Genomic DNA, 16708 nt, shown 5'->3' with positions numbered 1-16708 from the left:
GCAAAAAACAAGAATAAGGAGAAAAACAGCTTGCCTCAGAATGACGATGAGACCCAATGAGGAGCAGGAGACCCCAGACCAAAAAATTATTATTGGTCTAACTATCGCGTGAGGGGTGGGAAATGTAAGTCGAAAAGACTATAATTACCCAGAATTTGTTTATGTTAGGGTCCCTCTTCGGAGGCACCCAGCTCGAGCTGTAATTACGGCACGCGCGTGATTAAAATTATCTAATTTGTTTTGATTTGACTCTGAACTTTTCTGCGGGAACCTAGGGTCGAGCCCTGTTATGGTGGCCGACAGGCCTAACTTCCGTAACACTAGTCAGCGTGGTCTGTACATCAGCTATCGGTGTAGAATAAGTTATATCCTCAATCCACAATTGAATCCCCTTTACTAAGGGAGTGAAAGGAAAGAGGCAAAGGAAGAAGATGACATGGAAAAGTTAACAAGTTGTGGTGTCACCTGTCCAGGAATAGTTGTGTTTAATGCTTTCAGAAAGCCAGACATGCTTATCTAGGCTGTGCCTCAACTAGGAAGACACTTTCTCCAATCACCCACACACCCACCACCATACACAAGTCATCCATTCCTTCACATGGCACATTCACCTTTGACTAACAGTAACTCAATGATTAGCAGATTCTTAAGCTGATTATCACAGTTATTTTACTATATTAGTTTACAACGAATTAATATTCTATTCTCTGTCCAAGTAATTTTTTTGAAATCAGTTCTTTACAGGAATATTCTATGAATATTAATGCCACATTTAAGTCTGCAACTAGAACACCAGAGAGAAGACTGCTGCAAGCACACTTCTCTAAAGACTTAAAAAATATAAAGCAGGATGCAGCATTCAGCAATATGATACTCAGGGCAAAAATATCTGTTTCTGGTATGAGCAAAAACAAGTTCCTAGCATATCAGCAAAGGTGCAAACTTAGAGCAAGTCAATTAATCTACAACAGTGCCCATCTTTGCAGACAATAAAGGAGATTTACCAGAAAATAACTGACATGCTCAAGTTCTTACGCTACCTGACTTAACAGTAACTTATTCGTATATCCATACCCAACATTGTTGCTTCACTAAGATTTGAAAGAACAAGAATCGGAAAACAATCAGTACTTGAGGTACTCTGTTATAGAAGGAGAGAAAAGCTACAAGAAAGTGTGATTTCTTGAAGTACATATACTACATTAAAGTTAACATTACAAGGAGCTCATAACCAGTAAGGCTACATTCTCATAGCCAGTTACTGCAAGGAAGCGGCAATACCCACATAGCACCACTTTCTCCAGCGTACCCTTCCCTCCACAATTAAAATAACACCTCCTGGTCTGTTCTAAGTGGCCAGACACAGTAGAACAACTTTCCAAGATGTACTAAAGCAATGTCAGATGCAGAAAATTCAGAATCTAGCCCCAGGTCTAAATATGAACAAACAAGGAAAAGAATTTGTGCACATCCAAAGGAAACCAATACAACTGAGGCTTTAAATCCTTACTGAACACAGTATTACTTATAAAAAAAATTCTTATTCCCAGTAGTCAGCTCCTATGTCACCAGAAATCATGAAAGCATTACTGAACTGAGTCACAAATAACCCCTCAGACAAATTAAGTATCCAACATTAAAAAAATGGTGATTCTCATCAAAATAAGTACTGCAATTCATCTCTGAAACAAAGCTTTGAGGAATGGGTGTTGAACAGCACGTCCCCCTATCAGCTTGATTGAATATTCAATCTAACAACAGTTTATATAGCAGATTGGGTTGAACTTCTCAAAGACAACTCCTCCAAAATCAGGGTGCCTAGATGATGTATTAAACTAAAAGATACACATGTGGTAAATAATCTTAAATAATATTTTTAAGAACTTGTCACCAGTTCATAATTTATATTTATGAAGTCAACAGGCAAATAATCAGATAGTCAAGCTGTATTTCATACAAGTCAGTAATGACTCTCTAAAGGGATATTAGAATATGCACTAAAGCAAGAGTAACTAAACAGATTTGTTTGTTTCATTAGCTCTTCTAACTCCAGTAATTCAGAAAACAGTCAAGTAACCTTAGTAGTTAATTTCACTTCCATTTTTTCCTCCTGTTAATGATTAGCATGCTTCTCAAATTTAGAGCCTTAACATCTTTTGATTGATGCACCACCAATAAACAGTTGCACCTGGTGCATCTATCATCACTATTTCAGTATACAGAGCATCTACCTACAAGTAGAAGAAAAAGATTACATCCTCCAAACACATCAAGATTCCCCAGCTTCTACAAAGCATGAGATGATTCTGTTATTTAGTTGCTCCCTAGGGAGCACAGCAACCAAGAGCGCTGCAAACGGGCACAGCTGTTAGCAGGGGCAGTTCATGGCACAGAGTGCCTGGTATGCTGCATCAGTTTGCACAGCAGTTTCTAGGCTCTGCTACCAGTTCTGCTGGGAGCTGCTTCTGTCATTTTTCGATCTGGGCTACTGCTGGGAAAGGCTGACTCCTGATTAGGGAGCATCAGACTCACAGCAGCAGATAGAGACATGATAGTTGTCACAGCAGTTAGCACAGCTGTAGTGTGAAGGGGCCAGGCACTTCTTCTGAAGACTGCATGGGATGGTCTCAACATGCAACAGGGCACATTCTCCAGCACCAACTGGTGCTAATGTCCTTGGTACAACACCATCAGAGGCTTTGACCCAAAGAGAGCTCGGGGGGGGGGGGGGATGCTGCTTCTCAGGTCTGGGGCTACAGAGTGCCTGGGGACTCCTGCTGGGACTGGAGACAGTGGTGACATCTCCTGTGAGAGATGTGTTCTGGTCATGGCACTGAGTCACCTGGTGAAGGAGCTGCAGAAAGAGGTGAGCAGGCTGCACACCATCAGGGAAAATGAAGAAGAGATTGACATAATCTTTGCAGAAACTCTGCAGAGACAAGAGCCTGAGCCACACAAAGCAAGGGAGGAGGGACAGCTGGAAACCATGGTCAAACAGAGGGTGGCTGTCAATATGGAGAAGGTTAGAAGCTTATGACTTCTGACAATAGAAGACAGGCTCCTCCTGCAAACCTGCAACTGCCCTGGGTGCTGGTGAGGGCAAACAAGACCCTTCAGGATATGCATCAGAGCCAGCTGAGCCCAAACATTTGTCTGCACAAAGGGAAAGAGGCAAGTGATAATCATTGGAGACTCCCTCCTTCAGGGAACAGAAGCACCTATTTGCAGACCTGATCTGACCTCTCAGGAGGTCTGTTGCTTGCCAGGGGCCAGGATCCAGGATGTTGCAAAGGGACTGCCAAGGCTTGTCCAGCCCTCAGACTATTACCCCCTCCTGCTCTTCCATGTGTTTGTTTTTGAAGTTGAGAAGAGTAAGTGATGGCAAATCTTAATCTGTCCAGGTTTTACATGCTCCCTAAAATAGAGCTCTTGAACAGAAGAAACATAGGGGTAAATAGCTTCAAGTTGAATAAGAAAACTTTGGCTCAGGGTCCTTTACAGAAGTTAGCCACACTAAACCCATAAAGAATGTTACTTTAAATAAATTAACAGAACCTGTAATTCCCCATTGGGTGCACACATAAATGAAGTTCAGTGGAGCTTTTAGACTTTCTATTATAATCAATCTCATGATTTAATATACAGAACTTGCTCTTCCTGCAATGCAAGAAGGTTGCTGGGATTGTCACTTCCATCTAACCTTTTCCAGAAGTTAAGGAGTTCAGGATTTTTGATTCCTTGAGCACGCAGCAGGAGAGTTCCTTGTTGAACAAGCCTCAATGAAGGCTTTGCTCTAGTCAAAAGTTGCATAAAGTAACTATCTCGTACATAAGTATAACACTTAGCCAATGCATTTACCTGGCCAAGAGCTATATTTCTGTTCCTTTCAAGGATGCTTCAGAGGAACCCTAGAGTAACAGAGCTGCAATAAAGAATACCACCAGAAAATAAAAATCAAAAGGTGGTCAGTATCCACCTATAGTATATAAACAGAGCACTCCAAATGAGGCAGAGCAGCCAGCTCTATAGAACTGCAAGTGTTTGACAGGACTAAGATTTACTCCTTCAATAAAAGGGGGGGGGGGCAGGCATAGAAATCAGACTTAATATCTAGATCCCAACATCATTTTAAACACCACAGGTCTAGTCACCCATGCTATGTATTTGAACATACCTCTAAGCAGTTTTTACAATTTAGAAAGTTAAAACAGAGCCCCTGCCCCAGCTCTTTCCAGGGCTATCGCAGGAGAGCATCAGCCCTGTTGTTATCATTTTTTTTTTTTTGGGGGGGGGGGGAGACACCCATCACAATGAGTCAACAGGATCACCTCACAGACTATGGGGGTGGGGGTTACTGCCTAGGGGGTATGGGATGCATTAGTGGATACATGGAAAGAGCATTTTGGGACTGCACAAGATTTATTATGGGATGTTTAGGGGAGGAACCAAAGGGAGGGAATCAAGGTGGTTTAGGAAGGAACAAGCATGGGGAAAATAGAGGAATAAAGGAATAAAAGGGGCCAGTTGCATGCAAACAGGTGGCTGGTCAGTATACTTGTCCAGCCACGCCCTGCACCTGATCAGTGCAGTCTGTCTTGTCTTCTCAATAAACTCAATTTCTAACTATTTTCCTGGGTGAAGTCTCTCTCTACCCTGTGTGCACATGCATGTATAGTGATCTAAATGCCAGCAACTACAGTGGGACTACAGGTCATAGGGGCCTGTATCTGCAGGTAAACAAGGGTACACATCAGTGTGTGACCACTAGCAAACATCAAGCCAGACTAGCTGGCAAGTGGGGTAAGTGGCCTGGGAGCCAGGTATACAGGTACATCTCTGGGACTGAGACATGTGGAAGAGTCGACTATTGGAGGGACCAGGGGGTCTAGGCCAAATGCCCTAGAGACCATAGGGTCAGGGTGATTGAAAAACCCTTTTATATGCATGTGAGGCAACAGAGAAGAACAAGAATCCATGGCCAGCTATTAGATGGACTCTGTGTCTAAGCCCAGCTACTGGAAGGATCCACAGCATATGTGTCAGTGTATGTTTGGGGGGGGGGGGGGGGGGGGGGGGAGGGGGGGGCGTGCGGGCATACCAGAAGCTGGAATGGTGCTGCCAGCCTCAGGGGCTCACATGTCCAGTTGCCAGCAACGAGGGAGACTGAGGATCCAGGGCCAGCTAGACTTAAGTGTCTAAGTCCAGCTACTGGAAGGATCCACATTTTACATATTTTCTACTGATGGACTTTCATCCTGTTCAGCCAGAGAGGGGAACAGGATAAGTCCCTTAGTGCTGTTTGTGTGAATGGCAAGTGCTTCTGTCCATGCTGATGGGCATAGCCAACCACATGTGTATGTACAAGTGTTGTATGTGTGCACCTCCTGGGAAATACATGCTCAGCCTCACTACTGCTTTGACCTGGGCATATGGAGCTGCAGCAGCCTTGTCTCCCTTAGGCTACCAGATTCAGCAACCCCCTAGCCCACACAGATATAGGAAACTTCAAAAGCCTTTGGGTAGGCTGTATTGTATATTGGCCCATGACAAGTGTCCACAAGCTAAGTAGCTAAGCAGTTCTTGCTTGTGCTTTGAACACTGAAAGGGAACCTGAAAAGCATTTTACATCACATAAGACAAAACTGGAGGAATCAAGGCTTAGGATACAGTATATGAAGGTAGTGTTTTATAGTTAAAGCTCCTAGAATCCTAAGTACTAACCATATCTGGAGTACTACATGCAATGTTTGTCTTTAAAACACCTTTGTACTGGAAACATTTCCTGAAGTACACTTAACTCTTATTTTGGTGAGAATTGAGATAAGTAAAAGGCAATCAGGGGCTGACTATACAAGGGAAATTATCATCTTTCTATGAATTGTAGTGGTTAAGATGTGCTGTCTTAATGTGTTCACAGTTCCAGGAGACCCACTATATCCTCAAGCAACGCTAGTTATGACAGATGTTCTAATTCCAATACAGACTGCTCTATCAAAAAAGCACACTCTCTCGATCATTCTATAACATCCCACCTGCTTTCTCACTTGCCTATAGCACATGCAGAAGTGATGTATCAGTGATCAAGAGGCCATAAAGGTATTCTCAGGCTCGCACAAGGGAACTCCACTCAGTTCATCATAACAGAACATCACCACAGACATGTTCCCAAACATCTTTAAGCATATACTGCATATCCAGGAAGTTTAGGGGATCTTAATCACTTGTCTACAGAAGACATGTCTTTTAAATTGCATTAGGACTTGACTAGCTCAATGCTTAAGTCAAGTTTATAAATATATCCATTGTGCAATCAAAAGAGACTCTTGTCCTACTGTTTTCTACTTGGCACTCATGACTGCTTTCACCTAGTTCTCCCTGTGGCTGGGATTTCTAGCAAAAAACACAAAAAAAACCACACCCCCCCACCACACACCAGATTCTAATAATGTCTTTAAGAAACTGACAGATGTTACAAATAATTAATTATAGCAAAGGTTTGCCTTCCCAAGGTAAAACCACCTTGATCTTACAAGCAATGTGAAGTATTTCTCATTCTGTCATGAGTGCTTTTCACCATTTACAGAGTCCTCAATGAAAGCAGAGTTCAAATAGAAAGGGACTGAAACTTTAAAACCATGCATTTATATTGCTTGGCACTAGAAATGCTTCTAACAAAACTCTAAATTGAAGTTCTGCCATCAATTACATGTTCTCAAAGATTGAGAGTTAACTTTATTTCTTAAGAGCTTAGACTTTGGTTGCTGTTGAGAATAGTGGATAGATCAGGATGACAGATCACTCCCTTAAAATAAGGGATAATTTTCTCATCAACACAGGAAGATTACACACACAAAAAAAACCACACACCCCACACAACCACACACACACACTGCTTTGTCTTGTTTGCTCTCCCTTAATACTCTTCAGAGTGACAAAATCAGAATGGAATACATGAGCGGGTTGAGACATCCTGACAAGGAACTTGTCAGAGACTCTGGATCCATATTCCCTCCAAAACAGAAGATAGATTGCAACACTTGAACTTTGAAAATTAATGTTTTAGAACATAGTCTAAATCAGTCTCAGTTCTGCCTTTCTTCTTGCCAAGAGGCTCACATTCTGAAGTGGTCTGCCAATATGCTTGAAGATGTGACAGTTATACCACCCAAATCATACCAAGTACACAACTCAGTTTATGATCGAAGACCATGCTCCTTTTGACCACTTATGCAACACATAAAACAGTTATTTATCCTTGACTCAAAAGGCTCAATGATAACAAATACCACTTTAAGCCCACTTACTTTGACTAGTGGTGATCTAGGTAGGTACCTTAGTCTTCTAGGTGACTCTCAATACTTGTTGGAAGGAGCTCCTCTTGCTCTGTTCCTACAAAGGAAGGGTCTGGATCCTTCTAACACTTAAGAACAGCTTTTCTTGAATTGGTGACATCCAGTCACTATGGTCATAGTGCAAATCATGTGCATCCAATGTCTTTGTTCAACTCTGTACACAAGACAGTTTGGCATGCAATATTATCAAACTATACAAAGCCACATAGCCTAAGAAATTACAATATCCTGACACTGGCTGAAGTTACAGACCTACTTCAGGACAAACGCTGTGATAGACAATACATTAGCAATCTTGACACCAAGACACCCCCCCCCCCCTCCCCCAAGCCTCACACTTTTCCTGAAGTTCTATAACTACATAAAAATATAGAAACCTACAGTTTGAAACAATTCTCCTCAATAAACCAGTGTTCTATCAGTGCTTTGTTTATATTTTTTATTTTTATATAAAACACTACACACACCCTATTGCTGCAGAAGTTTTCATAGAATGCATAAGTGCTGGTTCAGACTAACTACAAGTCCTTAGGGCTGGTGATCGAGAGCTGCAAGAAAGGAATTCTTGACTTAATCAGAATACCAAGGCTAAGGCAGCCATTTCTTAGCCTCCAGCAATGACAGATGCTCAACAAGGTTTAAGCCTGCAGCTTCTCAGAGTTAAATTCTTCAGTAAGGACTGTTTGTTTTGAAGATTATTTCTTCACAATCATTGGTGTTGGAAGGGACCTCTGGAGATCATCTAGTCCAACCCCCCTGCTCAAGCAGGGTCAGCTAGAGCAGGTTGCCTAGGACCATGTCAAATTGGGTTTCTGAATATCTCCAAGGATGGAGACTCCACGACCTCCCTGTGCAACCTGCTCCAATGTTCAAACACCCTTATCCAGTAATAAGGGAAGAAGGTGGTTAAGAATTTTTTAAAAACATCTTTTTCCCAGAAACATAAGAGGAAAAAAAATAAATGGGGGGGGGGGGGCGCAAAGAGGAACATTTGCTGAGTAACTCCTAACCTAAAGGAAAAAGTAGAAAGTTCCTTTTCTTCTATTCCAGCAAGTTTTCCCATTAGAAGACAGGAATTCAAGTTGCTTTCTGTCTCATGTTGAGGCTTACCTGACACTCCTGCAACAAAAAGCGTATGCCATGAAGTCACATGGGAACCCTTAAAAGCATAAAAGGGTCTCACCCATCTTTTTGCCTATTAGATTGGACTTCTATAGGACAGGTAACTGAAGTTCAGCAACAACAGCACTGAGGAGAGTAAATGACTACCTGCAACTTTTAAGGATGCCTGTAATGAAGAACTGGTTATTAACTGATCTTCTGTAATGAGTGACAAATTTAAGGTATACAGGGAAGAGTCAAGTTAATCAAAGTTGCTTTAGTATAATTTCATAGTTAGACAATTAAGGTAAATCTATTTTTTTTTTTTTTTAAAGGGAACCATCTCAATACAACGTCCATCAATATAGAAGATACCAACATTTGACCATATTTCATTGCCTGCAAGCAAAACTCATCATCCAGTTATTAGTATAAGATATGCAGTTTCCCTAGGTACGTTCTGCAATTAAGTTGTTAGAAGAAGCATTCAGTTTGCAAGAGCTTCAAAAATGAAATTACATAAGTGCTAAATTGGGGTTTATAAATAAACTTACAGGCCACAGCATACAGCCTTAAAGAACACCATCATTTCTTACAAATAATATTTACCAAGTCTTCCAATTTCTTAATATTGAAGCCATACCTACAAATCAACATGAAGCATATATTGCTATCAAGTGTATTGAGCATTTTCCTTCAGCTCATTCAGGTGTTTTGAGTAACAAAGTTAACACAACCTAATAATCCTTAATACTTGATATTAACAACTATTTTTTATATATATTGTTATTTTTATAACAAGCAGCTCATTTCAGTATAACAAATCCCAAATCACATCATATATCCCTGATCAGCCTCACCTGGGACCCTCAGCCACAGTCTCTGCCCAGGGGCCTGGGAGCTCCATTTAAGGGTTGGGTTCCCTGGTCTGGAGCTTACCTGAGCCATGTTGTAGGCACGCCTGGGCCTGGCCTTGTCTCCTACTGCTCCCAACTTGCTAACTGGGCTTCCTGCATTGACCCTGGATCCAGCTTGTCACCTCACGTTTGTCTGGTGATCATTGGCCTGTCAATAGGACCTGCAACTGTCATCAACCCTGCTCTTTTATCTTGCTTGGGTGCTGAGAGACTGTGCCCTGTTGGCAAGATCACTGTCCCTGCCTGTGCTGCATTCATCCTCAACTCCCAGCTCCTCTTCCCTTGTAGAGCAGCAGCCCTGCTCTTGCTGCTTCCTGATGCCATGCATGCACCAGCCTATTTCAGCAGAAGCTGAAGAGGTCTTGTCTAAGAAAGTTTATAGGTAAACCAAGGGCCGCCCTATTGGCATATTTATAGTCAGGCTTTCCATTACTGTTAATACTCCCACCAAGAGAAGCCAGGCTATATGGAAAAAAGAGTTCAATTTAAAGTCAGTGAAGAAGTTGTGTCCAAGGGAAGTTGGAAGAGACAAATAACATGCACAGCTTCTCCTAACATGTAACCAAGTACAGTATTTCTCTGCCATCTGGTAGTTATAGAGCATGGGTATATGCATCTAATCACCTCCCAGTTGATGGCCATCTTGGTGGCCCTCCACTGTGCTAACTCCAGTTTATCAGCATCTTTCTTGCATTGGGGGACCTAAACCAGACATAATATTCCAGATGTGATCTAATAAGTGCTGAGTAAAGGGAAACAATCACTTCCCTCAATCTACTGTCTACACTTCTATTGACACAGCCCAGGATGCTGTTGGCCTCCTTTGCTGCCAGGACACACTGCTGGCTCACATTCAGCTTGCTGTCTACCAGGACCCCCCAGGGCCTTTTCAGTAGAGGCTGCTCCCCAGACAGGTGCTTCCCAACCTGTGTTGTCACAGAGAGGTTAAGTCCATCACATGACTAACCCCTCAGTTTTTCCTTTGTTCCTTTAGCACAATATATTACTTCCTGTTCACCTCCCATTTAATTAGAAGGCCTATGCATCTCTATCACATCCCTGAGACAGTTGTTTACATATTGCTCTGCTAATATTTCTCTACATCTGATTTTATTTGTATGGGAGTAAGCCTTCTGACATCCTCCTCCCTAGTTACTAGTACTATGAGATCAGCTACTGGATCAGCCAATCCATAACAATCAAGGAAGCTTTAGAACTCACTACAATTTTTTTTTTTTTTTGGGGGGGGGGGGGAAGTACTTAAGTAGTTACATAATGAGTGAAACTTTGAAACTTTTAATGAAGATCCTACAACTCTAGCTTTACTGATCATCCCAACTGTGCCCTAAACCCTTTTAGATACCACCCATATAGACAACTTCAGCTATAAGATCTTGTTATTCTACTTTTTAAGTTAAGACAAGCCATACTAATATAACAGCCAAAATACAGATGCTCTAATTAGTTTGGCCACTGATAGACTACTTAAAGAATCACAACAGGCTTATTTTCTCTGCTTCTCAGGTAAATTTTGTTTTCCACAAATAGCCAAAGCAGAAGCCTGTTACACCCACAGAAGTAGAAGCACAAGCACACTAAGCAGGATTAAATCAAAGTCAGCTTGTTTTAAGCTCAAACATAAGCACAACAATATAACATAACCAGTAAACAACATAATAGTATTTTTGTGCCCAGTGAGAACATTGCCGTCAGTAGTAACAGGCCACGGGCCTTATGCTAATTGTGCAAGGCCCCAGGCCTGACCTGTTAGGCATATTATCAGCTTGGTACGATAACTAGCTGTGTGAACCAGAGCTTGGTACCAGGTGTCTCCTGTTCTGATGTACAGTTTAAGCATGGCATAACAAAGGCCTTGAAAATACAAGCAAAGGCCCCCACACAAAAACACAACACATACAGCCAAGCCACCCCTCCCCCCACCTCAAGCATTGGGCAGCATATAGCCCAGGTGTGGAGGCCAAAGGCTAAGAACTGTCATCTAGAAACCTCAAACATCTCAAAAGTACAAGAACTAAAACCTGGGGAGTAAGTCACCCACTTGATTGTTAAGAACTGCTTTGAATATGTAGTGATAATAGTAAGTAAAACCTAGCTATTAGCAGAAAGTGACTTTCATTAACAAGACAATCTAGTCAAGTTTTGTTTTAAACTGACCTGATTTATCAGTCTTCTAAACACTCCTATCAGTGATCTGTGATGATACCCTTAATACACATACATGCACATATTAAATTGCAACATGCACCAAGATCTGTACTGAAGGGAAGAGGTACGTTGACTCAGACATAACAAAAAAAGCAAGCAAACTATTCAACTTGAATACTGGTGTTCATGTTTGGCCATATCAGAGCAGCATGGGTTTGTCTGCAGCCACCTGCTTAGATATGCACTCACAAAACCTGGCTCCCATCTTCCTTGTGGAGCAGTGACAAGACTGCTCAGAACAGAGCTAGCATGACATGAAATCTATTAGTTTACATTTAGTCTGAGGTACATTTCAGATTGCAACTTCACAATCTAGTCACTAATGACCACCTCTTAGCCATAGTAAGTTATTTCTCATGGTTGTTTCTGTTTGTACGGGTATATGCTTCATCTGTCATAGGACAAAAGTCTTGCCCTATCTTACATCACTCAGCTTAAGCTAACATTGCCATGCTTATTTGTACTAACAAGTCCCATCTTAAGAACCAAGCTCCCTAAAATACAGCACATCTGATACTCCTTTTTTCCCCTCATGTAACATTTATGCCTCACTCTACTACTCAAGCATTGTACATACCTCATTTATGTAACAGTTTAAAATGTTACACCTTTCAACAGCAAAAATACATCCTGAGGCAATCTTTTTTTAAATGAGGACATACCCTGCACTAGTGAGGAGAGAAAGTATCAACTCACAGAAAGCTCTTAATCAGTAGTCTCCAATACTGTTGGAACCGGGTCTAGATGAAGCACTTCTTGAGATATCGGATACAACTAACATCCTTCTCTGTAAAAGGTTATTCACAACGCCGAAAAGGACTAGAACGCAGAAGTCATGCCTGCACAAGCTAAACTCACACGGCTTCAACACAAGAGAGCCAGGGCAGACAAGAAACCGCCGCCGCAGTAGGCCCCACACCCCTTTCTTCCGCCCACGTAGTCACGTGCACACCTTCAGGAAGGATTCTAATAAGTCTCTCTCACTCCCTCCCCTTCGGGGGGATGGGAGGAGTTCAGAGTCCACAGTTTCCGAAAACCGTTAATCTGTGGTGCGGCGCCTAGGCCTTGGAAACCACTTGCAGTATACACGCGGGAAACGTTTTCTTTATACCCAGGTGGGTATTAACACACACACACGCACACACCTCCGGGAGGACAGGCAGAGGGGAGGAATCCAGGGAGAACAACTGCATTTTCTTGTCTGGTCATAAGAAGAATGCAGGGGATTTCCTCCTCCTCATGCCCCACTGCCTGCTCTGTCACTTAGGTGCAATAAGATGGAGGTGCCTCCCTCGGTACAGGTGAGAAAACAAAAAGAGGCCTCACTAGTACCCACTTACCATTGGGGAGTGGGGAAGAAAGAAGAGAAAGAAACCGGAGCTAGGCCCAGGGCCTCTCATCACACCAGGCAGCTTGGCTCCCCTCCTTGCCCCTCACCACCTCCTAGGCTTAGCAAGAGAAAAGAAAACAAAAGCCAGAGATTCCTATATGGGAGGGGATGAGGAGCTCTACATCCAGCCACATAAAGAGCAGAACTTAAGGGGAGCATGAGATAGAAGAGAGAAGCTCCCCTTCATCCCTACCCTTATCCACCAGGTAGGGACATCTCCACCTCACCTGCTTGCCCCGGTAGAAGAGGCGCTGGCGGTCAGGGGTCACACGAAAGGTCTCCTGGATCTTCTCCCGCAGGCACTCGATCTTGGTGAGACGGCTCAGGTCATCAATAGTATGAGTCTCAGTGCCATCTATGGTACGGACTTGGATCCACATTGTGCGCACCTTCCACTAGCTCAGCCACCCACGGGGGGGGGGGGGGGGGGGGGGGGAAGAGTGTCTCACTCTCCGGGTGTGCGAGGAGGGAAGGGGGACAGGCGTTTCTCCCGCTTCTTTGTTCGGCTCAATGGATTTTTAAATCCCGCGGAACAGACGCGAGCCTCCCCGCCCGCAGGCCTCGCTTAGAGGGGCGTGGAGAGGAAAGGAGACCTGATCCGATCTTCCTCCACTCCCCCAGCGTACCCACCGTATCACACAAACGGGACCAAGAGATCTCCAAGTCAGCACAGGAGACAAAGTCTGGGAGGAATCACTACAGCCAGGTTTAACGAACACCATCAGGAGCCATCACCGAACCTCAGTGTTTACTAGTCGCTGCCGCTCTCATACGGAGGTCACGGCGCCAACGCTGATCTCGCGAGAGCCCTCAGCCGTAAAGAGACAACAACACCGGAAAGCGGAGAGGGGGAGGGGATAGATAACATCATCACCTCTCATTCCGTATTCGGTTTTATACAAAGTCACGCCCCAACCCCGCCCTTTGAGTATTCTCTGGCCAGAGGCTTTTGCTTCTTGCTCTGTCATTGTATCAAGGACTTGAGGGGGGGATGGGTTAGCGCACACGTAGAGAAGCGGCCGTTATTGTCTCTATGGGGGCCAAGCAGGACTGTCTTTTACTTGTTCCCTCGCAGGGCAAAGCGTCTCTAGTCTCAGGCCTGCAGAGCCTGCAGCCTATCCTGACCATGAGACCTGGTGATGTCAGGAGCCAGCTGGATTTCCTCCTAAGGTACTCTTGGGGGGGCAGGGGGGTCCTGCTGGATCTCTTGAAGGAGGTCCCAAATTATACCAACGACATAGGAAATTACTCTGGGCTTCCACCTTTCCCTTTCAGACACAGAATCAGGACCCAGCATGTCAGGTGTCACAGTGACACAAAAGCATGGATCTGCTACGGCATAAATAAAAAGCAAATAAAACTGCTTCGCATCCACTGATGAAATCTAAGCCCCAATGTTTCCCAGTACAAAAGCGCTGTCAAAACCTCAATTCAGCCAGATTTAGGTCTGCCTAATAAATACAGAATAGATTTGTCTGTTCCTATCATATCAAAAAAGTGCAGATGTGGGCCAGGACTAAAATGTCAAGCCTCCTTTTTACCACAAATCAGATGCGTGGTTCTTACTTGCCACATTTTTGCTCAAAACTCCAAGTAGAGTAATTTTAGTCCACAACACCAAAAAAGTCTGGACTTCTCATGTATACCAGTAAAACGGTACTGTAAAAATGTATGTGATGCTGTGCCCAGTCAGATCCAGCTTATGGAAATAGGTTTCTGTGATGCTATTACACATGGGAACATTGAAGCCTACATTTTTTGGGCATAATTTGTAGCAGTTTCATTGCCTGAGTAATAGAACTTTGGAGATTGAGCTAACAAACTGACAGACTGACAAATTCCAGGTGATAAGATACGTGATTTTGTGACTTTTGTATCAGGATGGTAGCAAAGATCCCTGTATTTTAATTTCAGGTCTGACATAATTCTTGTTGTGGCCTTGGCTGAGTTACTTAAGGCCTGATTTATGAGTATTAAGCACTTGCAAAGGCATTTGAAATAAATGAGTTGCATAGTCCTCCTGGAAATCTGCTCCTTGCCTTTTTATCTCCATCTCTGTTCTTGAGATAACACACACGTTCCTGTAACTATACCTACTACAGCACAACACCAGAGTGTCAGAGATGCACAAATTCAGAGTTTGGTTTATAGCTTGTTGGTGGTGTTACAAGCTCAGTTTCAAGTGCATGTGATCTAGTTGAATCTTTGGGTGCCAGCCTTCTCAGGTTCCCTGAAACATTCAAAGATAATTAATGCAGAGGAATACAGTAGGAATGTGGGTTAATAGTCAACTAAAAAGAGATAAATCAAGCTGTCTTCAGCATTGTCCTAGTTCTACTCCACCACCACAGTAAAGGGAACAGTCCCATTATAATCCCTTTACAGTGTCTTCTGTTTTGCAGATCAGTCTCTTTTGACACTACTGCTAACAATAGAATGTGTCCCTTTTCTAGGGTAGGGAGAAAAAAGTTCTGAGGGGACTTTGAAAGGGGATCAGTTTTACTGGGTTAGAAGAAATAGGATGAATATTTTGTGGGAGCCTATGTAGAAAGCACAAGATCAGCTTTCTGGAACAGGAAACACTTTGCTAGCGAGACAGACTGAAAGAGGATCAACTTGCTACAAGATCATATCTGGAAATCCATTATCTAGTTAGGGTTGTAAAGAAACAGATATCAGGTTGCTGGCACAGGGGTTACTGATTAGAAAGATCACATGGTTATGGAGTGATTGTAGGTGGCCTGTTTTGTAACATGCAAAATGGAATTAGAAATTAGAATATAAAGGGAAAAAAAAGAATGTAAAAGGTATTTGATTGCTAGTCTGTGAGAGGATGTGAAAAGGGGCAATTATTGAGGAGGTCAGAGGAAAAGTGAGCTAGTTACTTAGAAGTTAATAATGTCCTGATTGGTCATGCTTGTCACAGGGTGACTGACTAGCTCTACAGTCCCAGACCATGGGGGTTTCATATGGCACAAGGAAGGGGGGGAGGGAAGAAGGAGATTTACTGCACAACTCCACAACTTGTCTCAAAGATCAAAGTTTACTGCACAAGTTGCAACAGTACAAAGCAACAATTGTTATTAACAGAAACTTAGCTCAACTAGAATACTTATTTCCTAATTACACTAAAAGCTATGCTAAAAGTAACTACTTAGTAAACAAAGCTAGCTAACTTAGACTAACTGTAATGACCCAAATGGATGAACTAGGCAAACCAATTCCAATTGATCTCACCCACGCATTGCCTGAGCAGCCAAGGTACACTCAATCCCAGGGAAGTAACGGCATCCCCATCCCAAGGGGATCCACAAGTTGGCAGACCCACTGTCACCCACAAAGAGCCAAAGACAGCCTCCGGGGCCAACCTATTTATCCCCTTCAGGGGAAGGTGGAGGGGGAGTCATGAGGCCAGTTGCAGTTCTCTTCCCGCAGTCCCAGTCCCTAGCTCTGGGCTGCTGCAGGGTACAACTCTCCTCCATCGTTGTTATGAGGATTGCACCCACAGTCTTGGGGTGGGGGAGGTGGCTGAACACCCCCAAGGGCAGGCTAGCTGCCTTGAGCACTCTTCAGCACTGGAGAAAGGAGTTTGAGTGACTGCAAATGACTGCTTTACTCTTGCAGGGATGGTCCCAAGGAGAGATCCCATAGCTCAGGTAAGAAGGAGTTAATTCCAGTCCCCAATGATTAACACTGCCCCAGCAGTGAAAGCAGGTGTTATC

At 43.3% G+C, this 16708-nt stretch overlaps 1 protein-coding gene across 2 annotated transcripts in view; it reads right to left on the bottom strand.

Annotated features, from left to right (window-relative positions):
• Positions 1 to 13804, bottom strand: part of LOC135324510 (E3 ubiquitin-protein ligase UHRF2-like) — a 94648-nt gene extending 80844 nt beyond the window's left edge. For both annotated transcript variants that reach the window (XM_064501058.1, XM_064501059.1), the window contains exon 1: positions 13214 to 13804. In XM_064501058.1, coding sequence (XP_064357128.1) covers positions 13214 to 13366 — 153 coding nt within the window. In that variant the 5' untranslated portion in view covers positions 13367 to 13804. The remainder of the gene's footprint in view (positions 1 to 13213) is intronic.
• Between the last annotated feature and the right edge of the window lie 2904 nt (positions 13805 to 16708).

This window comes from Dromaius novaehollandiae, chromosome W (genome assembly GCF_036370855.1).
Source record: "Dromaius novaehollandiae isolate bDroNov1 chromosome W, bDroNov1.hap1, whole genome shotgun sequence".
Lineage (NCBI taxonomy): Eukaryota > Metazoa > Chordata > Aves > Casuariiformes > Dromaiidae > Dromaius > Dromaius novaehollandiae.
Note: the sequence above shows the minus strand (reverse complement) of the source record. Positions and strands in the feature narration are given on the sequence as shown.